The sequence below is a fragment of the Diaphorina citri genome, unplaced genomic scaffold (assembly GCF_000475195.1).
Source record: "Diaphorina citri unplaced genomic scaffold, Diaci psyllid genome assembly version 1.1 scaffold1, whole genome shotgun sequence".
Classification (NCBI taxonomy): domain Eukaryota; kingdom Metazoa; phylum Arthropoda; class Insecta; order Hemiptera; family Psyllidae; genus Diaphorina; species Diaphorina citri.
Window position 1 is genome coordinate 771,070 of NW_007377440.1, and position 20,410 is coordinate 791,479.

The 20,410-nt window shown below is 41.0% G+C and overlaps 2 protein-coding genes, 1 long non-coding RNA gene and 1 other non-coding gene across 6 annotated transcripts; 2 read left to right on the forward strand and 2 right to left on the reverse strand.

The window, feature by feature from the left end:
• Positions 1–191: 191 nt before the first annotated feature.
• LOC103517212 (histone acetyltransferase KAT8-like) lies at positions 192–10,261 on the reverse strand. Of its 3 annotated transcripts, none has more exons than XM_026821462.1 (9): positions 10,221–10,261; positions 9,875–10,053; positions 9,053–9,306; positions 8,256–8,346; positions 7,853–7,980; positions 7,351–7,581; positions 6,910–7,062; positions 3,262–3,356; positions 192–1,350 (listed from the first exon to the last, which is right to left on the reverse strand). In XM_026821462.1, the coding sequence occupies exons 1-9, from the start codon at positions 10,238–10,240 to the stop codon at positions 1,128–1,130; spliced, it is 1,374 nt and encodes a 457-aa protein (XP_026677263.1). In that variant the 5' UTR covers positions 10,241–10,261; the 3' UTR covers positions 192–1,127. The 3 variants fall into 3 exon arrangements, with proteins under 3 accessions (XP_026677263.1, XP_026677186.1, XP_026677213.1); XM_026821385.1 differs by lacking the exon at positions 6,910–7,062 and adding an exon at positions 4,882–4,979 and having other exon boundaries at positions 3,262–3,509; positions 7,449–7,581; positions 9,875–10,042; positions 10,210–10,261; XM_026821412.1 differs by lacking the exon at positions 6,910–7,062 and adding an exon at positions 4,882–4,979 and having other exon boundaries at positions 3,262–3,509; positions 7,449–7,581; positions 9,875–9,989; positions 10,157–10,261.
• On the reverse strand, positions 5,343–5,986 carry LOC113466264. Its single transcript, XR_003390715.1, has 2 exons — positions 5,902–5,986; positions 5,343–5,387 (listed from the first exon to the last, which is right to left on the reverse strand). It is a non-coding gene; the product is annotated as an uncharacterized LOC113466264 (long non-coding RNA).
• A 6,703-nt stretch (positions 10,262–16,964) lies between the features above and the next one.
• Positions 16,965–20,210, forward strand: LOC103506176 (asparagine--tRNA ligase, cytoplasmic-like). Its single transcript, XM_026821563.1, is given in 5 exon segments — positions 16,965–17,118; positions 17,898–18,000; positions 18,002–18,318; positions 19,048–19,279; positions 19,945–20,210. Coding segments are annotated over 5 exon segments (1,056 nt in total). The 5' UTR covers positions 16,965–16,979; the 3' UTR covers position 20,210.
• On the forward strand, positions 17,672–17,781 carry LOC113466908. Its single transcript, XR_003391168.1, has one exon. It is a non-coding gene; the product is annotated as a U6 spliceosomal RNA (small nuclear RNA).
• Positions 20,211–20,410: the final 200 nt, after the last annotated feature.

Below are 20,410 nucleotides of genomic sequence, written 5' to 3' on the forward strand. Positions count from 1 at the left end.
ACTGTTAATTAAAATTAATTTATTAAAAAAAAAAATATTAAAAAGTTAATTAAAATATTTCTACCTCCAGTCCCCCAAAGGTAGAAAGATGGACTTGTAATACAGGGACTGAGTTTGAGTCCCAGTAGCGAAATGAAAATTTAATAGCGACATCAAAGGGTAGTCATTTGTAAAAAACTAAATACAATATCTTTTGGTAAACATGTAAATATATATACCTATTAAATAAATTTCATGCGTTCGAAAAAGAATATTTTTAAGGACTAAAAATTTAAATAAATTCAATTCATAAACTCTATTGTTTACCAGTTAGTAGCATTAGTAATGTTATCAGGCTGAGCAAAGGCCTTATTAAGACTGTCAGCGAACATCTTAGGATGAACAAAATACAAGCAGTTTAAAAAGAAACAAAAACAAGACTTTTTACAAATTTGACAGTATCCTCTTGATTGTTCATAATATGAATAGAGTAGACACAATTTATTAGAAAGAAATAAACATCTTCATTTGGAGACCCCCTGAAAAAGGAGTACCAACACCTCGATCTACTTCCTCTACTAAACAAAGCTTGGCAAAAAGCCATTCCCACTTCAAATGATTTGAATCAAACTTCAAATGACTTTAATCTCACTTCAAATGACATTAGCCAGTAACCATTCTCACTTCAAATGACTTTAGCCAAAAACTATTCTCACTTCAAATTACTTTAATCAATAGCTATTGCCACTTAAAATGAATTTAGTCAATAACAACTATTCCCACTTCAATTTTTCAAATGACCTTAAGTCCACTTCAAATGGGCGTGTCTCTTTGACAGAAGCTAATTTGGAAATCATCCACTCAAAACTAAAGTTGCCCTTTAAGCGTAGACTCTTGACAAAGGGAGTCAGCCTGAAGGCATGTGATGTGTTCCAATCCACTCAAAAGCAAAGTTGGTTAGTTTTTCTCTAAATCTTTCGACTCTCTTCTTCCTGTAAACTCAAAGAGTTCCACCCTGCAAAGCTACTTGATTTTCCTGCTGCGAAAAAAAGTCATCGATCGTCCTCAGTTTCACCTTCAGACGATCACGGCGGTCATCGAAGTGATTAGGTTCGCTAGGTCGCGGGTTCGATTCCAGCTCCAGACACCTACTTTTTCCCCGACTTGCTATGAACCCTCTTGGGGGGCGGTGTCCACCTGAGGTACGTCGGATCCACTTGGAGGCGAGGTCGTTTATACTGGGTGGACTGAATGTGCTCTTCGACGATTTTGGGCGTCACGCAGATGACGTGTTGACCCTTCCAGTATTTGACCATGTTCATGGCTTGCAGCGTGGAGATGATGTCCGTCTGCGCGATGCTCGTCATTTCACTGCCCAGAGAGAGAAACAGACGTCAGTTATGTGTTGCAAGGATACTTAAACCCATTCATAATCTTGACACCAATTGCAATACTTTCTCATTACATAGCTTCGCTATAGGTACCTACTTATTGTAGAAAAAAAAACTCATATAAAAGTACTAAGTCGGGACCAACTGACTTCGGAACTTTTACAATATCAAACCAGCCTTGTAAGCGCTAGGTCACGGGTTCGATTCCCACCCAGATGGACTGAAACCTGGACATATAAGATTCATTCTCGAAACGGCGGGCCTGTCCTTTTCTCTCTCTTTGATTACAGGACTAAACACAGTCTTCCTCTTTCTAGCCTTTTCCTACTTAAATAGGGTCGGCGTTTCTTGTCAGTCTCTTCCAGGCAGCTGGGTCTTGAAGAGGTTATCAAGAAAGAGATAAGTAGGCAGCTAAAGTATATCATCTCTCAAGTCCCTGGAATATATTTTTGATTTCAAAAGGAATAGATCGATTGAGCAACTGACAGAAATCAATAGGGGGGCATATTCATTCAACTTTCAAGCAAAGTCTCCAAGCTTTCCTTCGTCAAAAACACGCAATAGAACGTAATTTTGAAGGATAGAGAGGAAAGGAGGTGACGGGTTCAAGGGAGTACACAGATGTGTACCGGTAACAAACAAAAACATTCAGGGAGGGCACTGTAGAGGTATTGCGTCACAAACTTACGCCATGAGTTGTCTGATCTTCTGTCATTTTTGAAGTTACTGAAGATTAGTTTATCTATTTTTTTGTTCAAACAATACCTGTGGTTACATTATGAATAGGTAAATTAATCAAATTGGAAGCAACCTGACGACTTATTTAAACTTGGGAAGAACAGATTGATTGTTCAGATTCCTTATAAAGGTAGATTAATAAAGTGTGGTCCTAGCCATTATATATCTTTCTGACCTACACATGATTCAGCCATTTTTTTTTTCTTTTTGTAATACAAATATCATGCTTACTTTTTGTACATGGTTGATTTCATCATGCCTCCTTTTCTGGTTCCTTGTAATCTTCCGGTCACTCTGATCCAGTAAATCAATTGCCTGATTCTCTTTGTTTTTCCAATGCTGCTCGGACATATCGAATCGGGAATTCATTATCCTGTGTTTCTGTACCCATTCATCCAGTCTTCTGTTGAACCCATCATAATGTACATAGTATTCAAAGCAGTTTTCAAGTTCATTGTATCGGTTCTGGATGATTTCTGCTGGATCTATAAAAAAAAGGAGATAAACCATTAGGACTTCTGCTTCTGTACATAGCTTAATTTTCAAACTGTGCACCAAAGGAATGTAAACACTTGAGGACTTTAGATTATTTTCGAATAGATTGATTATCGTAACAAGTACCTACTGTTAACACTCACCCAACATCTGTTTATCTAAAAATAATGGTAGATTGGGAACCTACCGAATTCTTCAATAATTGCATTATAGCAATAATTCATTCAGATTGTGGTTGGGTCAGTAGCCATAACCAAATGTTAGCTCAATTAATCACCCTAGCAAGGGCTGATTGAGAGCCTGACAAAAAACCACCAACCCTGTCTGAACACTTTATTCTGATCTATTTCCTGTTACCTTATGATATCTGTATGTTCTCTCCATAGTCATGTATTTGAGACAGAATTCACAGATCCATAGTTTGGGCTTCTTTTTGCATTGCCCTGTTAAATTTTTCTCACTCAAGTATTGATTCACACAATCCTTCCCCCTTTTCTCCCCCTCTGATGAATAGGCAAAAAGGCCTACTATTAGCCTCAATGGGAGCTCCCCCACTCACCTCAGTTCTTTGATGGTCGTACCATTCCCCTTGGGAGCTCCCCCACTCACCTCAGTTCTTGGATGGTCGCACTATTCCCCTTGGGAATCCACCACTCACCTCAGTTCTTTGATGGTCGTACTATTCCCCTTCGAATTCCTCAGGATGCCCAGGAGTACCCAGGACCAGTAGGAACGGTACGAGAGTTTGCCCAGATCCGACAGAGGCTTCTCCGGAGACCCGATGAGGCCTTCGACTTTACTCAGCTCGTAACTGAAGGAGATCAGAAACTTCCCATAGCCCTGTCGCTGATACGGGGGCAGCGTGAGGATACACGCCACGTTGTTCCCGTCCGGTGATTCTTTCTCCTGAGGGAACAATGAAATGAGTCAAATTATATCTGCTCTTGTAAAAAAAGGGAAGAAAAGGCTCAGGATCTGAAGGTTAGTGGTTCAAATCCAGATCATGTCATAAAAATTTAGCACACTGTAGGGTAGTATTGATGTATTAATTGAGGACCCACACTTGTGACAAGCATTATGTAAGTACTCAACACTTTACAGTGATTATTTAACTCTCTATTTGGCAACTAGCTATTTCTCTTGTTACAGTTCCCTCTCTCTTGGGGAAAACAAATCCAACTGCCTATTCCTTACCTTTGAAAAGTATCCCACCAAATGGGCGCCATACTTATCAATCACACACAAAATATAGAACAGGAATGGATCAACGTCAAAGTACAGAGTTTTGTGATCTAGAAACAGTTTGGCGAGGAGACACAAGTTCTGGCAGTACAACTTGTGAAAGCTTCCATCCACCTCATAGATGGAGATATTACCACACCGGTAGATTTCCTTGCCAGGTGGATGACAATAGGTGCATTCACTCTGAAAGACAAATAAGAGATTTTGGAAAATGAGTGAATTGGAACAAAGAAATGTACCAAATACCAGTCTAAAATTTCCCTTCCTAAAGAAATAGCAAATTTGGAGTCCAAAGGGCACCCACTCATAAATTTATAGTAGCCATAACCAAATGTCAGCTCAATTAATCACCCTAGCAAGGGCTGATTGAGAGCCTGACAAAAAACCACCAACCCTGTCTGAACACAGGAAAAGGTGAGGGAGAAGAAGAAGTCCATTCTTTATTCTGATTAATTTCCGTTACCTTATGATATCTGTATGTTCTCTCCATAGTCATGTATTTGAGACAGAATTCACAGATCCATAGTTTGGGCTTCTTTTTGCATTGTCAGGTTTAGATCTACTTTGGAAAAAAAAAAAAAAAATGTACATCTTCCTTTCGGAAACGGTAACAAGTCCTATGCCACGCGATTGAAATAAATCAGGTTTCCATCTACCAAACAAATATGTACATACAAAAGACCTTGTTTAGACTGTGGGGGTAAAGGCACTTTTCAGTCTCATTCTGGCCATATAAACGGGGATTCTATTCCACATGAGACAAGAAAAAAAATCAACTTGAACTTTCGGAGATCATTTCAATCCCCCCTTTCAGGCAGCCTGGTTATCTTGGTGGGTAGCATGCATGCCTTGTAAGATTCCTGCCCGGGATGCACTTCATCCTGATCAGATAATGTTCGTTTCCAAAACGTCCATCTTTCTCCTATTCTGTCCTCAGCTACTTTCTTTGATTTTGGGACAATAAAACCTCCGTTGTTACAGTTACCTCTATATCAATCCTCTTGGGAGGAAACAAATCCCACTGCCTTTTTCTTACCTTTGAAAAATATCCCACCAGATGGGCACCGTACTTATCGATCACACACAATATGTAGAACAGGAATGGGTCGACATCAAAATACAGAGTTTTGTGATCTAGAAACAGTCACTTTACAGTGATTATTTAACTCTCTATTTGGTGACTAGCTGTTTCTCTTGTTACAGTTCCCTTGGGGGAAAACAAATCCAACTGCCTATTCCTTACCTTTGAAAAGTATCCCACCAAATGGGCACCGTACTTATCGATCACACACAATATGTAGAACAGGAATGGGTCGACATCAAAATACAGAGTTTTGTGATCTAAAAACAGTTTGGCAAGGAGACACAAGTTCTGGCAGTACAACTTGTGAAAGCTTCCGTCCACCTCATAGATGGAGATGTTACCACACCGGTAGATTTCTTTGCCAGGTGGATGACAATAGGTGCATTCACTCTGAAAGACAAATAGTTACCACACCGGTAGATTTCTTTGCCAGGTGGATGACAATAGGTGCATTCACTCTGAAAGACAAATAAGAGATTTTGGAAAATTAGTGAAGTGAATTAGAACAAAGAAATGTACCAAATCAATTTCTCCACAGATCATATTTCACTCGTCATGGCTTACACATGAACAAGCACGGAAAACGAGTGTTTGCTTTGAAAGTTGCCACATTCATCGACGTGAAATTAAACATTGCTCCTCCTACTATTCCTACTCGAGGAAGCAATGACCCCATTCTACCTGTCATTGCACTTGATGATAATGAAGAGTCTTCGTTTGAATCGTTTGTTATTCATGCTCAAACCAAAGTTCCCGCCACTAGTCCAGTTCCACATGCTGATCATTCTCACTCATTATTTGACTACACACCTCAGATTGACCCCAGTGCCGGTCCTAGTCTTAATTAATCACCCTAGAAAGGGCTGATTGAGAGCCTGACAAAAAACCACCAACCCTGTCTGAACACAGGAAAAGGTAAGGGAGAAGAAGAAGAAGTCCATTTTTTATTCTGATTAATTTCCTGTTACTTACCTTATGATATCTGTATGTTCTCTCCATAGTCATGTATTTGAGACAGAATTCACAGATCCATAGTTTGGGCTTCTTTTTGCATTCAATGGGAAATCGAGTTGATCGCGACGAACTAAATTTCCAAGAAATCAATTCGATCGGAAGAAATCCCATGGGATTTTTCACGCCGAATCGAATGGTGAAACTTTTAGAACTGTCCGACTTACAGTTGAGAAGTTGCGGGTTTGGGCTTCTTTTTGCATTCATCTGGGTAAGGACTGAAATACCATGTGTCTATTTCACATTTGCCTGAAAAAGAACAAACATGGATTTTTTTTTTTATTTTTTTGGCATGTGACAGGCAGCCTTATAATGGTGATATTGATGAGATGAGATATTGAGATGGCATATTGGTGGGAGAGGTGATATTGAGAGAAATGAGATAGCAAGAATAGTACCTACCTAAATAAAAAAAACTTCACTTGGTACTTACTTCCTAGTTGTCTAGCAGCATGTGATTGTCCACATGGTCACTTATCAAGCCATCATATGGTTTATTTTTTATTATTGGCACCAATAGCTTAACACACTCACCTATCATTATTTTATCTATGTATTTGACTTTTGTGATGGCTTCATGCTCCTTTTTGAGAGAAATGAGATAGCAAGAATAGATACCTACCTAAATAAAAAAACTTCACTTGGTACTTCCTAGTTGTCTAGCATCACCATGTGATTGTCCAGATGGTCACTTATCAAGCCATCATATGGTTTATTACTTTCTATTACCTTTACATATAGGGAACCTATACAAGGTAATGAGAAAGTATTGCAATCGGTCCAAATTTTCAAAATCGGGAAATGGGTGGAAATATCCGTTTTGGGTTCCCCTGATTCCAAAAAAGTGGTTTTTAGCCCATGGTCTGTACGTTACGTACGTACTACAGGTTTAAATGGGAAAAAGTTCGAATTCCTCAGGATGCCCAGGAGTACCCAGGACCAGTAGGAACGGTACGAGAGTTTGCCCAGATCCGACAGAGGCTTCTCCGGAGACCCGATGAGGCCTTCGACTTTACTCAGCTCGTAACTGAAGGAGATCAGAAACTTCCCATAGCCCTGTCGCTGATACGGGGGCAGCGTGAGGATACACGCCACGTTGTTCCCGTCCGGTGATTCTTTCTCCTGAGGGAACAATGAAATGAGTCAAATTATATCTGCTCTTGTAAAAAAAGGGAAGAAAAGGCTCAGGATCTGAAGGTTAGTGGTTCAAATCCAGATCATGTCATAAAAATTTAGCACACTGTAGGGTAGTATTGATGTATTAATTGAGGACCCACACTTGTGACAAGCATTATGTAAGTACTCAACACTTTACAGTGATTATTTAACTCTCTATTTGGCAACTAGCTATTTCTCTTGTTACAGTTCCCTCTCTCTTGGGGAAAACAAATCCAACTGCCTATTCCTTACCTTTGAAAAGTATCCCACCAAATGGGCACCGTACTTATCGATCACACACAATATGTAGAACAGGAATGGGTCGACATCAAAATACAGAGTTTTGTGATCTAAAAACAGTTTGGCAAGGAGACACAAGTTCTGGCAGTACAACTTGTGAAAGCTTCCATCCACCTCATAGATGGAGATATTACCACACCGGTAGATTTCCTTGCCAGGTGGATGACAATAGGTGCATTCACTCTGAAAGACAAATAAGAGATTTTGGAAAATGAGTGAATTAGAACAAATACCAGTCTAAAATTTCCCTTACTAAAGAAATAGGAAATTTGGAGTCCAAAGGGCACCCACTCATAAATTTATAGTAGCCATAACCAAATGTCAGCTCAATTAATCACCCTAGCAAGGGCTGATTGAGAGCCTGACAAAAAACCACCAACCCTGTCTGAACACAGGAAAAGGTAAGGGAGAAGAAGAAGAAGTCCATTTTTTATTCTGATTAATTTCCTGTTACCTTATGATATCTGTATGTTCTCTCCATAGTCATGTATTTGAGACAGAATTCACAGATCCATAGTTTGGGCTTCTTTTTGCATTCATCTGGGTAAGGACTGAAATACCATGTGTCTATTTCACATTTGCCTGAAAAAGAACAAACATGGATTTTTTTTTGGCATGTGACAGGCAGCCTTATAATGGTGATATTGATGAGATGAGATATTGAGATGGCATATTGGTGGGAGAGGTGATATTGAGAGAAATGAGATAGCAAGAATAGTACCTACCTAAATAAAAAAAACTTCACTTGGTACTTACTTCCTAGTTGTCTAGCAGCATGTGATTGTCCACATGGTCACTTATCAAGCCATCATATGGTTTATTTTTTATTATTGGCACCAATAGCTTAACACACTCACCTATCATTATTTTATCTATGTATTTGACTTTTGTGATGGCTTCATGCTCCTTCTCCAAAGCAGCTGTGGTAGGGTCCATTTCTTCATAGGTCTGGAAAACAAATAGTTATGCCAAATAAAATTTGCCCAAATTCCAACTATGAAACGGGGGAGAAACAGAAAGGGAAAGACTACCTGACAACCAGCACTAATTGCTATCTATTTTATGTCCAAGAGATAGCCTGAATCAGTTATGAATGTTTTATAAAAACACAACTCAAAACTTGTATGGAAACCAACACCATTTTCAATCTTTATTACAGCAACCAGCAAATGATACTGACCAAGAACGAATTTGAAATAAAACTTCCTTCTAATATTGGGCTAATGAATGGTAATATGTGTCTTATGATCTTCACAGTTTAAACTCATTAGATATCACCTCATTTTATCTTATCCTACAGTATACCTACATACCTGGAAGGCAGATGTTTTATCTATCAATAGACCTCACAAGCTCAAGACTATCCTAGGTCAAAATAGAGTAGTTCATTTTTGAAGTTACTGAAGATTAGTTTATCTATTTTTTTGTTCAAACAATACCTATGGTTACATTATGAATAACTTAATCAAATTGGAAGCAACCTGATGACTTATTTAAACTTGGGAAGAACAGATTGATTCATCAGATTCCTTAATAAAGGTAGATTAATTATGAATCACAAGTGTGGTCCTAGCTATTATATATCTTTCTGACCTACACATGATTCAGCTGTTTTTTTTTTTTCTTCTTATAGGTATACAAATATTATGCTTACTTTTTGTACATGGTTGATTTCATCATGCCTCCTTTTCTGGTTCCTCGTAATCTTCCGGTCACTCTGATCCAGTAAATCAATTGCCTGATTCTCTTTGTTTTTCCAATGCTGCTCGGACATATCAAATCGGGAATTCATTATCCTGTGTTTCTGTACCCATTCATCCAGTCTTCTGTTGAACCCATCATAATGTACATAGTATTCAAAGCAGTTTTCAAGTTCATTGTATCGGTTCTGGATGATTTCTGCTGGATCTATAAAAAAAAGGAGATAAACCATGAGGACTTCTGCTTCTGTACATAACCTAATTTTCAAAGTGTGCACCGAAGGAATGTAAACACTTGAGGACTTTAGATTATTTTCGAATAGATTGATTATCGTAACAAGTACCTATTGTTAACACTCACCCAACATCTGTTTATCTAAAAATAATAGTAGATTGGGAACCTACCGAATTCTTCAATAATAGCAATAAGTCATTCAGATTGTGTTTGGGTCTTGAAGAGGTTATCAAGAAAGAGATAAGTAGGCAGCTAAAGTATAATTATCATCTCTCAAGTCCCTAGATCCCTAGAATATATTTTTGATTTCAAAAGGAATAGATCGATTGAGCAACTGACAGAAATCGATAGGGGGGCATATTCATTCAACTTTCGAGCAAAGTCTCCAAGCTTTCCTTCGTCAAAAACACGCAATAGAACGTAATTTTGAAGGATAAAGAGGAAAGGAGGGTACGGGTTCAAGGGAGTACACAGATGTGTACCGGTAACAAACAAAAACATTCAGGGAGGGCACTGTAGAGGTATTGCGTCACAAACTTACGCCATGAGTTGTCCGATCTCCTGACCAAATAATGTTCCCCTATGTCCAGAATTTGTTCTCCCAACGATTCCACATCTTCACTTTCACCCGGGGCTTTCTCATTTTCGGTTTTTATCTTTTTCAAAGGCTGAGATTCACTTGCGTTATCGTACTTCATATTCACGGAATTTTCACTTTTGGTGATCTTCTGACCAAATAATGTTCCCCTATGTCCAGAATTTGTTCTCCCAACGATTCCACATCTTCACTTTCACCCGGAGCTTTCTCATTTTCGGTTTTTATCTTTTTCAAAGGCTGAGATTCACTTGCGTTATCGTACTTCATATTCACGGAATTTTCACTTTTGGTGTTACTGTCAGCGGCCATCTTGAGTTCTTTGTTTGTTTTGATTTTGTCCGTGTTTTCATTTTGGTGTTTTTCGCTTGTGCGCATGCGCGAACTTTGGTCACGTTCAACCAGTGGTGCCAACCCAATTTCAACTCGAGGAAGCAATGACCCCATTCTACCTGTCATTGCACTTGATGATAATGAAGAGTCCTCGTTTGAATCGTTTGTTATTCATGCTCAAACCAAAGATCCCGCCACTAGTCCAGTTCCACATGCTGATCATTCTCACTCATTATTTGACTACACACCTCAGATTGACCCCAGTGCCGGTCCTAGTAATGATGGATATCATACGGCATTATGTACCAATTCCAATACTTATTCTGATGACGATGACATTCAAGAATTGTCTCAAATTTCTGTTGTTATGGGAAATCGAGTTGATCGCGACGAACTAAATTTCCAAGAAATCAATTCAACCCCAAAAATTTGATAAATTTGACAAGTCGGCACTCAGTTAAGATCGGTGCAACGCTTGGTGGTATTTTGGCCTTTTTTTTTGGCGGTTTTCGGTGTAATTTAACTATTACATCTAGATAAATTTCATTATTGTTACTTGACTTGGACTGGAACCACGAACCTCCAGATCTAAAGTCCAACGCGTGAACTACTGAACCACGTACTTAGGTTCACTGTAGCAAGACTAGCAACTTTACTTTAAATTTTACCACTTGACCGCGAACCATCAACCTCCGTCCATCGTGCACTCACTACCTATAGGTATTAGGTAGGTATAGGTACACTTTTGATGGCTATTAAAAAGGTAAAGTTATTTAGATAGTAATAGGTATGATGATAAGCAGTTTTCTTAATAGCTTTTTAGTCCGTCCTTCCTTTATTATTACAAAAGTAGGTAATAAAAAGGTATGTATAAGGGACGGACTATTGTATTCGCTGTCTGTCCCCATAGAAGGACTTATCCAAACCTGGTTGACCTATAGGTATATCAAATTAAAGGTCTTTTTAATTTTTGGAACACGAAAATTTGTCCACAAATTTGGTGCAAATTTTATCCAGAAAATAAAGCCAAAAAACCAAAAAAACTGGTTTTTGGGAAAGATTTTTTTCATATTTTCTCACACAAATGAGCTTTGATCTTGAAATTTGTCGCGACGACCTATGAACTCAAAGTGAGAAAGTTTTAGATAACACTTCAGTCGTTATTTTAAGACCGGTTTTAGCGTCACCTATGTTAAGCTACGCCGAGCAAGGCCAATAAATGGATGGGTGACTTAAACCTTATATTGGGAATAAAGGGAGAACGGGCTCTAGTCTTGATTTTAAAACATTACATGAAAGTAAAATCGAAAAATCGAATCAAGAATAATAATAAACTGAATATTAAACAAATAAGTTAGGTACAAACGTATTCTTTAACCATGATCGAATAAACTACGGGCTAAAAAATTCCCGGACGGACGGGCCCAGCTTGTTAAATTACAGTGTTCCCAATTAGGCACGATACGATTTTTTTCTTCGAACGACAAGTGTCACAAGTGGGAACGGGCCTTAAAAGACACAAAAGTACCTAGATCAAGTTTTTAACAATTTTTTTTTTTTTTTTTTTCAGAGGTTTAATAGAGGGGACTGTAACAACAGAGGTCTTATCGTCCCTGAAGTGAAAATAGAAGGAAGACAGGATAGGAGAAGGGCCGCTCTTCCAAGAATGAACCTTATCGGTTGAGGATAAAATCTGCCCCGGGGCGGGAATCGAACCCGCGGCCTAGCGCTTACAAGGCAGACGCGCTACCCTCCAAGCTAACTAGGCTGGCTACCCAAATCTTACCTCGTAAACTAGATGAAGGTGTTGTATTGGAAAAAAATCTGGTGTGAACATCACACGACTTTCCTTATCCTATTGAATGATGCTATTTTTTATGTTCTATAGGAACTTTTACAATGTCTCTAACCGTTTAGTCAGTATAGCTGAAAACGGCCAAAAAGCGGTAAAAATACCGCCGACCGCAGCACTTATCTTAACCAAAAGTTTCATGTCGCATCCCTGTCACATTTGACATCTACGTACCAAATTTCAAGTCTCTAGCTCTTACCGTTCTCGAGATATTTTGTTTACAGACAGACACACACATGGACCAATGGCTGAAACTTTGGATTTAGGCTCTAGGGACCTCAAAACGTGTTTTGGCACTAAAAACTGACCATCGAAAATTTGACCCGATTACATTACTTTCCTTCCTATAAGTAGAATAAGGAAAGTAAAAATGTCTAATCGAAGTACAACACTGCTTTTTTTTTAGAGTGGTTTAATAAAGGGAACTGTTTTATCACCCCAAAAGCGAAGAGAGGAAGACCAGGATAAGCCAGCCGTTCCCAGAACGAATATCATTATCGGTTCAGGATAAAATCCACCCAGGACAGGAATTGAACCCGCGGCCTAGCGCTTACAAGGCAGACGCCCTACTCACCAAGCCAACTAGGTTGGCACATGGCACTATAATAGAGATAGCAATCTAATCAGATATTAATAGAATATTAATTACCTACTTTAACAGCCCTTTCTATTTAAATTAAACGTTTATACTCTTTATTATTTTTGTTATTAGAGGTGTGAATGTCGTGAGTAAAGTTCAATACCTTTTTTTTACTGCGAAGTGTAAAGTCTAACAATCTTACATCTTACTAATCTACAATTTATTCTACATAATGAGTACCTACCTATATGCCATCCTAGTAAGCTTGGTTGGTAGCGCGTCTGTCTTGTAAGCGCTAGGCCGGGGGTTCGATTCCCGCCCGCGGCGGATTTTATCCTGATCAGATGAGGTTCGTTCTCGGAACGGCTGGCTTTCTCCTATCCTGTTCTTCTCTCTTCGCTTTTGGAACGATCAAACCTCGGCAGTTACAGTTCCCTCTCTCTCTCTCTCTCTCTCTCTCTCTCTCTCTCTCTCTCTCTCTCTCTCTCTCTCTCTCTCTCTCTCTATAGTGCCAACCTAGGGAGGGTGAGAGAGAATGTGTGAGAGAGGGAGAGAGAGAGAGAAGAGGGGTGAGAAAAACAGGATTATTGTATTAGATAAATATGTTGCCAGGAAAAACACAACATTTCCATCTTTCTCTCTCCCTATCTCTCTCTCTCAAAAAAGTATAGGTAGGTATATTTCTCTCTCTCTCTCCCTCTCTCTCTCAAAAAAAGTATAGGTAGGTATATTTCTCTCTCTCTCCCTCTCTCTTCCTATCTCTCTCTCTCTTCCTATCTCTCTCTCTCTTTAAAAAAGTAGGAGGTATATAAGTAGTAATAAATTGTATATATGTACCATGTACCTAGGTAGAATACTATGTACCTATGTAGAATGGAACGTACCTAGGTACGAGTTGGTAGTAGGTACCTATAACCTAGGTATTACCTAATTGGTGTTACCCTTGAATTACCTACCTGGACGGGAAGTCAATGCAAGGTACCACGGAAGTGGGGAAGGCTCCAGTGCGGGGAATCCCCCTCAGAGTGGATATACTCCATCAATGAATGAACAAAGCGAGGTTTAGATTTTTCATGAAGAAGTTTAGAGTATAGAGGCAACTGTAACAACGGAGGTCTTATCGTCCCGAAATCAAACTGAGAAGCAGCACAGGATAGGAGAAAGCCAGCCGTTCCGAGAACGAACCTTGTCCGTTCAGAATAAAGTTTGCCTCGGCCGGGAATCGAAGCCTATTTCCGTTTCCAAGTAACTAGACTGGTACTATTGGCTTGACGATTTTCGATTTTGCATCTAATTTATCTGTAAAGAGACACACTGCCAACATGTCACGTGAGGGCAGTGTGTTTCTACGGGAAAAAATCCTATTGAATGATGCTTATTTAAGTGTTCTTTTACCCTAACTTTCACAATATCTCTAACCGTTTTGTCACTATAGCTGAAAACCGCCAAAAAACGGTCGAAATCTGTCCAAAAGCGGTCAAAATACCGCCAAGGGGTTGCCAGTTCGCTCAAAGTCCATACGGGGTGTACCCGCCCACCTCCTTCAGTACAGCGGGAGGCGGGGGTTCTCTTCTCCCCTTTCCCCTCTTCCCCAGTCCCTGTGAGGTGGGTTACATCACGTGTGAGGGCCCGGCCGGGTATATCATCACCAACATCAACATCCCGGCCATTCCCGGCCCACCTGCCATTCCCGGTAAGTCACGGAATTTTTTACTTTCCTTATTTCCGGCCCAGCTGCTCTTCCTGGTAAGTCACGGCCATTTACTTTCTTTCCTTATTCCCGGCCCACGTGCCATTCCCGGTAAGTCACGGAATTTTTTACTTTCCTTATTTCCGGCCCAGCTGCTCTTCCTGGTAAGTCACGGCCATTTACTTTCTTTCCTTATTCCCGGCCCACCTGCCATTCCCGGTAAGTCACGGAATTTTTTACTTTCCTTATTTCCGGCCCAGCTGCTCTTCCTGGTAAGTCACGCTTCCTTCCTATAGGATAAGGAAAGTAAAAAAGCAGCACGCGATGACCCAGAGATACTAACCACGCGCAACGTTGCTTAACCTCAGTGATCCATGGGGAACTGGTGCATTCAACGTGCTATCCCCGCTGACGAACTGATTTCAAAATGGAGTCAAATCTTAGACCGTGCGTCTGCTTTGTAAGTGGTAGGTCGGGGGTTCGATTTCCGCCCGGGGCGGATTTCATTCTCACCGGATAAAGTTCGTTCTCGGAACGGCTGGCTTTCTCCTATCCTGTCCTCCTTTTCTCTTCGCTCTCGGGATGATAAGACCTTGGCAGTTACAGTTCCCCTTCTCTCTCTCTCTCTCTCTCTCTCTCTCTCTCTCTCTCTCTCTCTCTCTCTCTCTCTTGGCTCCACGGTGTTTATTTCCCTTCATCTGAATCATACAGGGTGTTTCAATTTTCTTTTCTTTTTCTTTTTTCACTAGAGGTTTCACGACACTGTATTTTCTTGTTCTTTTTCTTCTCCGCCTTTTCCCGTGTACAGACGGGGTCAGCGTTTTTCGTCAGCTCTCAATCTGCCCCAACTAGGGTGATTGCTTTGGGCTGACATTTGATTTTGGCTACTATAGCTTTAACGAGCGGATGCCCTTCACCCTCAACCTTTGCTATGTCTTTAGCAAGGGGAATTCAGGCTGGTATACTCCCTGTTTAAAGTCCCCCAGCCAGACTAAGATTGTACATTCCGGTATTGGATTCAAATTCATGTTAAGTCTGAGGTAAGTCTGAAAATACATCCTATCCTATCCTATCCTTCTTCTCCCTTTGATTTCGAGACGATAAGACCTTAGCACCTACAGGTCCCTCTATCAAAACTCTTTTTAAAAAAAGGTAGGGAAAAATCAAAATCATCGAGTTAAATCTTAGACCTCGCTTCGTTCAGTCTTTTCAAGGAAATAGGCACTCACACATCCGATAGAAAAATATAGGCCATCAGACCACATAATCGACACCTATAATGACCTCGGCGGCGATTTTCCACGGTCAAGGTCGGCCCAATGAAGGCCAATTTTAGGCCCCCTTCCAAATCTAAACACCCAGTTAGAGGGCCGTTTTCATAGTGGGGTCATCTGGCCCTGATGGCCCTGGAGTTGGGCTCTTCAAGAGGGGACCCAAAACTAGCAGCCCTTCCCTAAAATAAACTACATAGGTATAAGAATAGGTAATATAATATTAAAAAAACTTAAAAAAATGAGTGTAGGTACCTGATATTGTTGTAGCGGCTTTAGCTTTCGCCGAATGGTGCTGGCAGATTGAAGAGAAGTGTAAAGAGAAGATATCTTTTTGTATGTGCCGTACACCTGGGTGATGGTCTCTAGCCATGTTTAATAGGCTCGTCCTGAACCGCAGTTAACCATCGAAAGGACTAACTTGTGCTTATTCTTTAAAAGCAGAGAGAGAGAGAGAGGAACTGCCAGCTAGCTAGGCTGGTTAGGGTTAGCTATTCTCCTCCCTGTTTATAGTCCCACAGCCAGACGCTAGTCTACTCTCTGTTTAACGTCCCCTAGCCAGACTGAACTAATATAGCTAATATTGGTTAGGTGGAAGAGCTCACTGCGTGGGAAATAGTAAGGTCTTATCGTCCCGAAAGCGAAGAGAGAAGGAAGACAGGATAGGAGAAAGCCACCCGTTCCTTAGAACGAACCTTAACTGTTCAGGATAAAATCCGCTCCGGGCGGAAATCAAATCCACGACCCGGCGCTTACAAGACGCGATAACCACTAAACTAACTAGTCTGGCGTTCTAGTTTGTAAAAAAAAAAAAAAAAAAAAAAAAAAAAATATTTTGAGGAGTTAGATACATTATTGTTATTACCTTTACTATCAAGCATTTGATCAGGTATTTTAATTGGAACATGATGAAATTTTGTTCACCACCGATTTTAAAAGGTTTGATAGAGGGAACTGTAACTACTAAGGTCTTATCATCCCGAAAACGAAGAGAGAAGGAAGACAGGATAGAAGAAAGCCTGCTGCTCCTAGAACGAACCTTATCTGTTTAGGATAAAATCCGCTCCGGGCAGGAATCGAATCCGCGACCTAGCGCTTACAAGGCAGACGCGCTACCCTCCGAACTAACTAGGCTGGCAGGGTAAAGATAAGGTTCGTTCTCGGAACGGCTGACTTTCTCGTATCCTCTCCTTTTCTCTTCTATGTCGGTACAATAATACCTCAGCCGGTAGGTGCAGTTTCCTTTATCAAACCTCTTGAAAAAAAAGAATAGATTCCGATTTTGATCTTTTTCTTTTCGTCTCTGCTCTTCAGGCAAGGGTCTCATGTTTGTCACTCTCAGGGATGGATCCGGATTCATTCAATGCGTCCTAGCTGATATTCTGTGTCAGACCGAACATGCCCTCCTACTCAGCACAGAGTCCTCGGTTCAATTCCGTGGCCGGATAGAAAAAGTTCCCGAAGGTAAGATAAAAAAAAGAAGAAAAAAAAAAAGAAAAAAAAAATGGATTCAACTCGGGCAGTTACTTCGTATTTATTTAACTGTAACTCACCTGAAGTTAAGCGACGTTTCGCGTGATTGGTATTCAGAAAACATGAAGGTGCAACTGATTCACCCTTCCTCCTATGCCATAGTCTGGCTGGGGGACCTTAAACAAGGAGGATATCCGCCTGAAGTTTCCCTTGCTAACGGAATAGCTAAGGTTGAGTTAACCCCTTCTCACTCAGATCTTTATTTTTACAAGCCTGTCTAAGTATCTACCCTTGAAGGAAGAATAAAGAAGAGACCGTATTGAGCTCATTTGTTGAAGCCGATAGATTGTAAAGGAATTCCTCTTTGGAGTCAGTGCTGCTACCAGCTGTGTCACGTCAGTCTGTGTCACGTCAGTGACTCCACTCTCCGCATATTTAACTCCACTTTTATCTCTCTGTTTTGGCTTCAAAAAATACAATGCACAGTTGCATTAATGCTCCATCTAGGAAATACATTATCGGAGTAGGTATCTACCCCACATTTGTACTGCTTCGGCAGTACATATGTATACTAAAATTGGAACGATACAGAGAAGATTAGCATGGCCCCTGCGCAAGGATGACACGCAAAATCGTGAAGCGTTCCACATTTTTTGTCCAAAGGCAGTGCAATAGTCCTAAATTAAAATGGACGCGGCACATAAGGGATCAGGAAGAGACCGCCTTAACATAATACTCTACCCCACAATCATCAATCCGTTATCTTCCAGGTAAATCCGCCCCGGGCGGTCACGAGCTGAAGGTCGACTACTGGGAGGTCGTGGTCGAAAAAAAAACTTGGTTCAATAATACCTCAAGTCCTTCTCATTTCTTAGGTCACTCCGCCCACCCTGGTTCAAACCCAGGTAGAAGGCGGCTCGACCCTGTTCTCTCTCAACTTCTTCGGTGAGCCCGCCTATCTCACCCAGTCGTCCCAGCTCTACCTGGAAACCTGCCTGCCCGCCCTTGGGGACGTGTATTGTATCGCACAAAGCTACCGTGCGGAAAACTCGCGGACGCGTCGCCACCTGGCCGAGTACACGCATGTGGAGGCCGAGTGTGCGTTTTTGACGTTCGACGACCTGCTGGATAAGCTGGAGGATTTGATATGCGACACGGTCGACCGGGTGATGGCCACGCATGGGGATTTGGGTGAGTTAAAAAAAAAGAAGATTGTAGGTATCTCAGTACCGCTTTTCGCATTACTTCAAGGCACATTCTTTTACATCCATGCCTATCCAGGAATAGAAAAGCAATAGAATATATCTTGTTTATCCTGCTCGAATGAGACTAAAAAGTCCCTTTACCCCAGCAGTCTAAACAAGGTCTCGTGTATTTTATAGGTTTACTCGTATAGCATTAAATGCTTTTCACAAATGTCATTCCTCGCTGATTGCACTTCGCTAAATTTGGACTTGACGTGGACTCGAACCACCAACCGTGTGAAAATAATAATAATAATAGAAAAAAAAAGATTGTAGATACCTCAGTACCGCTTTTCGCATTACTTCAAGGCACGTTCTTTTAAATCCATGCCTATCCAGGAATAGAAAAGCAATAGAATATATCTTGTTTATCCTGCTCGAATGAGACTAAAAAGTCCCTTTACCCCAGCAGTCTAAACAAGGTCCCGTGTATTTTATAGGTTTATAGCATTAAATGCTTTTCACAAATGTCATTCCTCGCTGATTGCACTTCGCTAAATTTGGACTTGACGTGGACTCGAACCACCAACCTCCAGATCCAGAGTCCACCGTGCTAACCACTACACCACTGAGGTTGGTAAAAAAAAAAAAGTCTCAAATCATCAAATTTGGGGTAGACTTGAAACAATGCCGCCTCTATGACTTCCTTCTAAAACAATTCCCTTTTTTTCCACAGTGCGTCAAATGAATCCGAACTTCGAGCCGCCGGCGCGCCCCTTCTTGCGCATGAACTACGCGGATGCGATCGAGTATTTACGCAAGCACGAGATCCGGAAGCCGGACAATACCGAGTACGAGTTCGGAGAGGATATTCCGGAGATGCCCGAACGCAAGATGACGGACCAGATCAACCGGCCCATCATGCTGTGTCGCTTCCCTGCCGATATCAAGTCCTTCTATATGTCCAAGTGAGTCCACGCTGAACGGAAAAAATATACCTTATTTATAGTGTCGGCTAAGACTAAAAAGTCCCATTATGTCAACAGTTTAATTTTCAAAGGTTTGATAGAGGGAACTGTAACTACTAAGAAGGTCTTATCGTCCCGAAAACGAAGAGAGAAGGAAGACAGGATAGAAGAAAATCTACTGCTCGTAGAACGAACCTTATGTGTTTAGGATAAAATCCGCTCCGGGCAGGAATCGAACCCGCGACCTAGCGCTTACAAGGCAGACGCGCTACCCTCCGAACTAACTAGGCTGGCAGGGTAAAGATAAGGTTCGTTCTCGGAACGGCCCAACAGTTTAAACAGACCTCATTTATTTACATCAATATACGTGATATTAAGAAAGGTTTAAGGGACAAGAACTCTAATTGTTATAGATTCCCTCTGTAAATAACACTGTCTTATTTACAGAGGGAATCTATAATAATATTAGAGTTCTTGTCCCTTAAACCTTTCTTAATATCATGTATGTATATTGATGTAGGTAGAAACACACGACCATCATGTCACGTTCCCCCAATGACACCTAGATCAATTTTATGACTTGTCTTGGACTCGAACCACCAAAGTCAAATGCGTTACCCCCTACACCACTACTAACAAACCTTTAACATTGTCTCTGTTCCCAGATGTCCGGAAAACCCCGCTCTCACCGAGAGCGTAGACGTGCTGTTCCCGAACGTAGGCGAAGTTATCGGCGGGTCCATGCGTATCTGGGACCCTGAGGAGCTGCTGGCCGGGTATAAGCGGGAGGGCATCGACCCCGCCCCATACTATTGGTACACGGACCAGCGGAAATACGGGTCGACCCCGCACGGAGGCTATGGGCTCGGGCTGGAGCGGGTGCTGTGCTGGTTGCTGAATCAGTATCACGTGCGAGACGTCTGTTTGTAAGGGGAGAAGAAATGAGACATTAGATAAAGTTTGATAATGGCCGGAGCTACAATTGTAACTTAAAAAAAAAAGAGGTTTGACAGAGGAAACTGTAACTGCTATGGTCTTATCGTCCCGAAATCGAAGAGAGAAGGAAGACAGGATAGGAGAAAGCCAGCCGTTCCGAGTCTTATCGTCCCGAAATCGAAGAGAGAAGGAAGA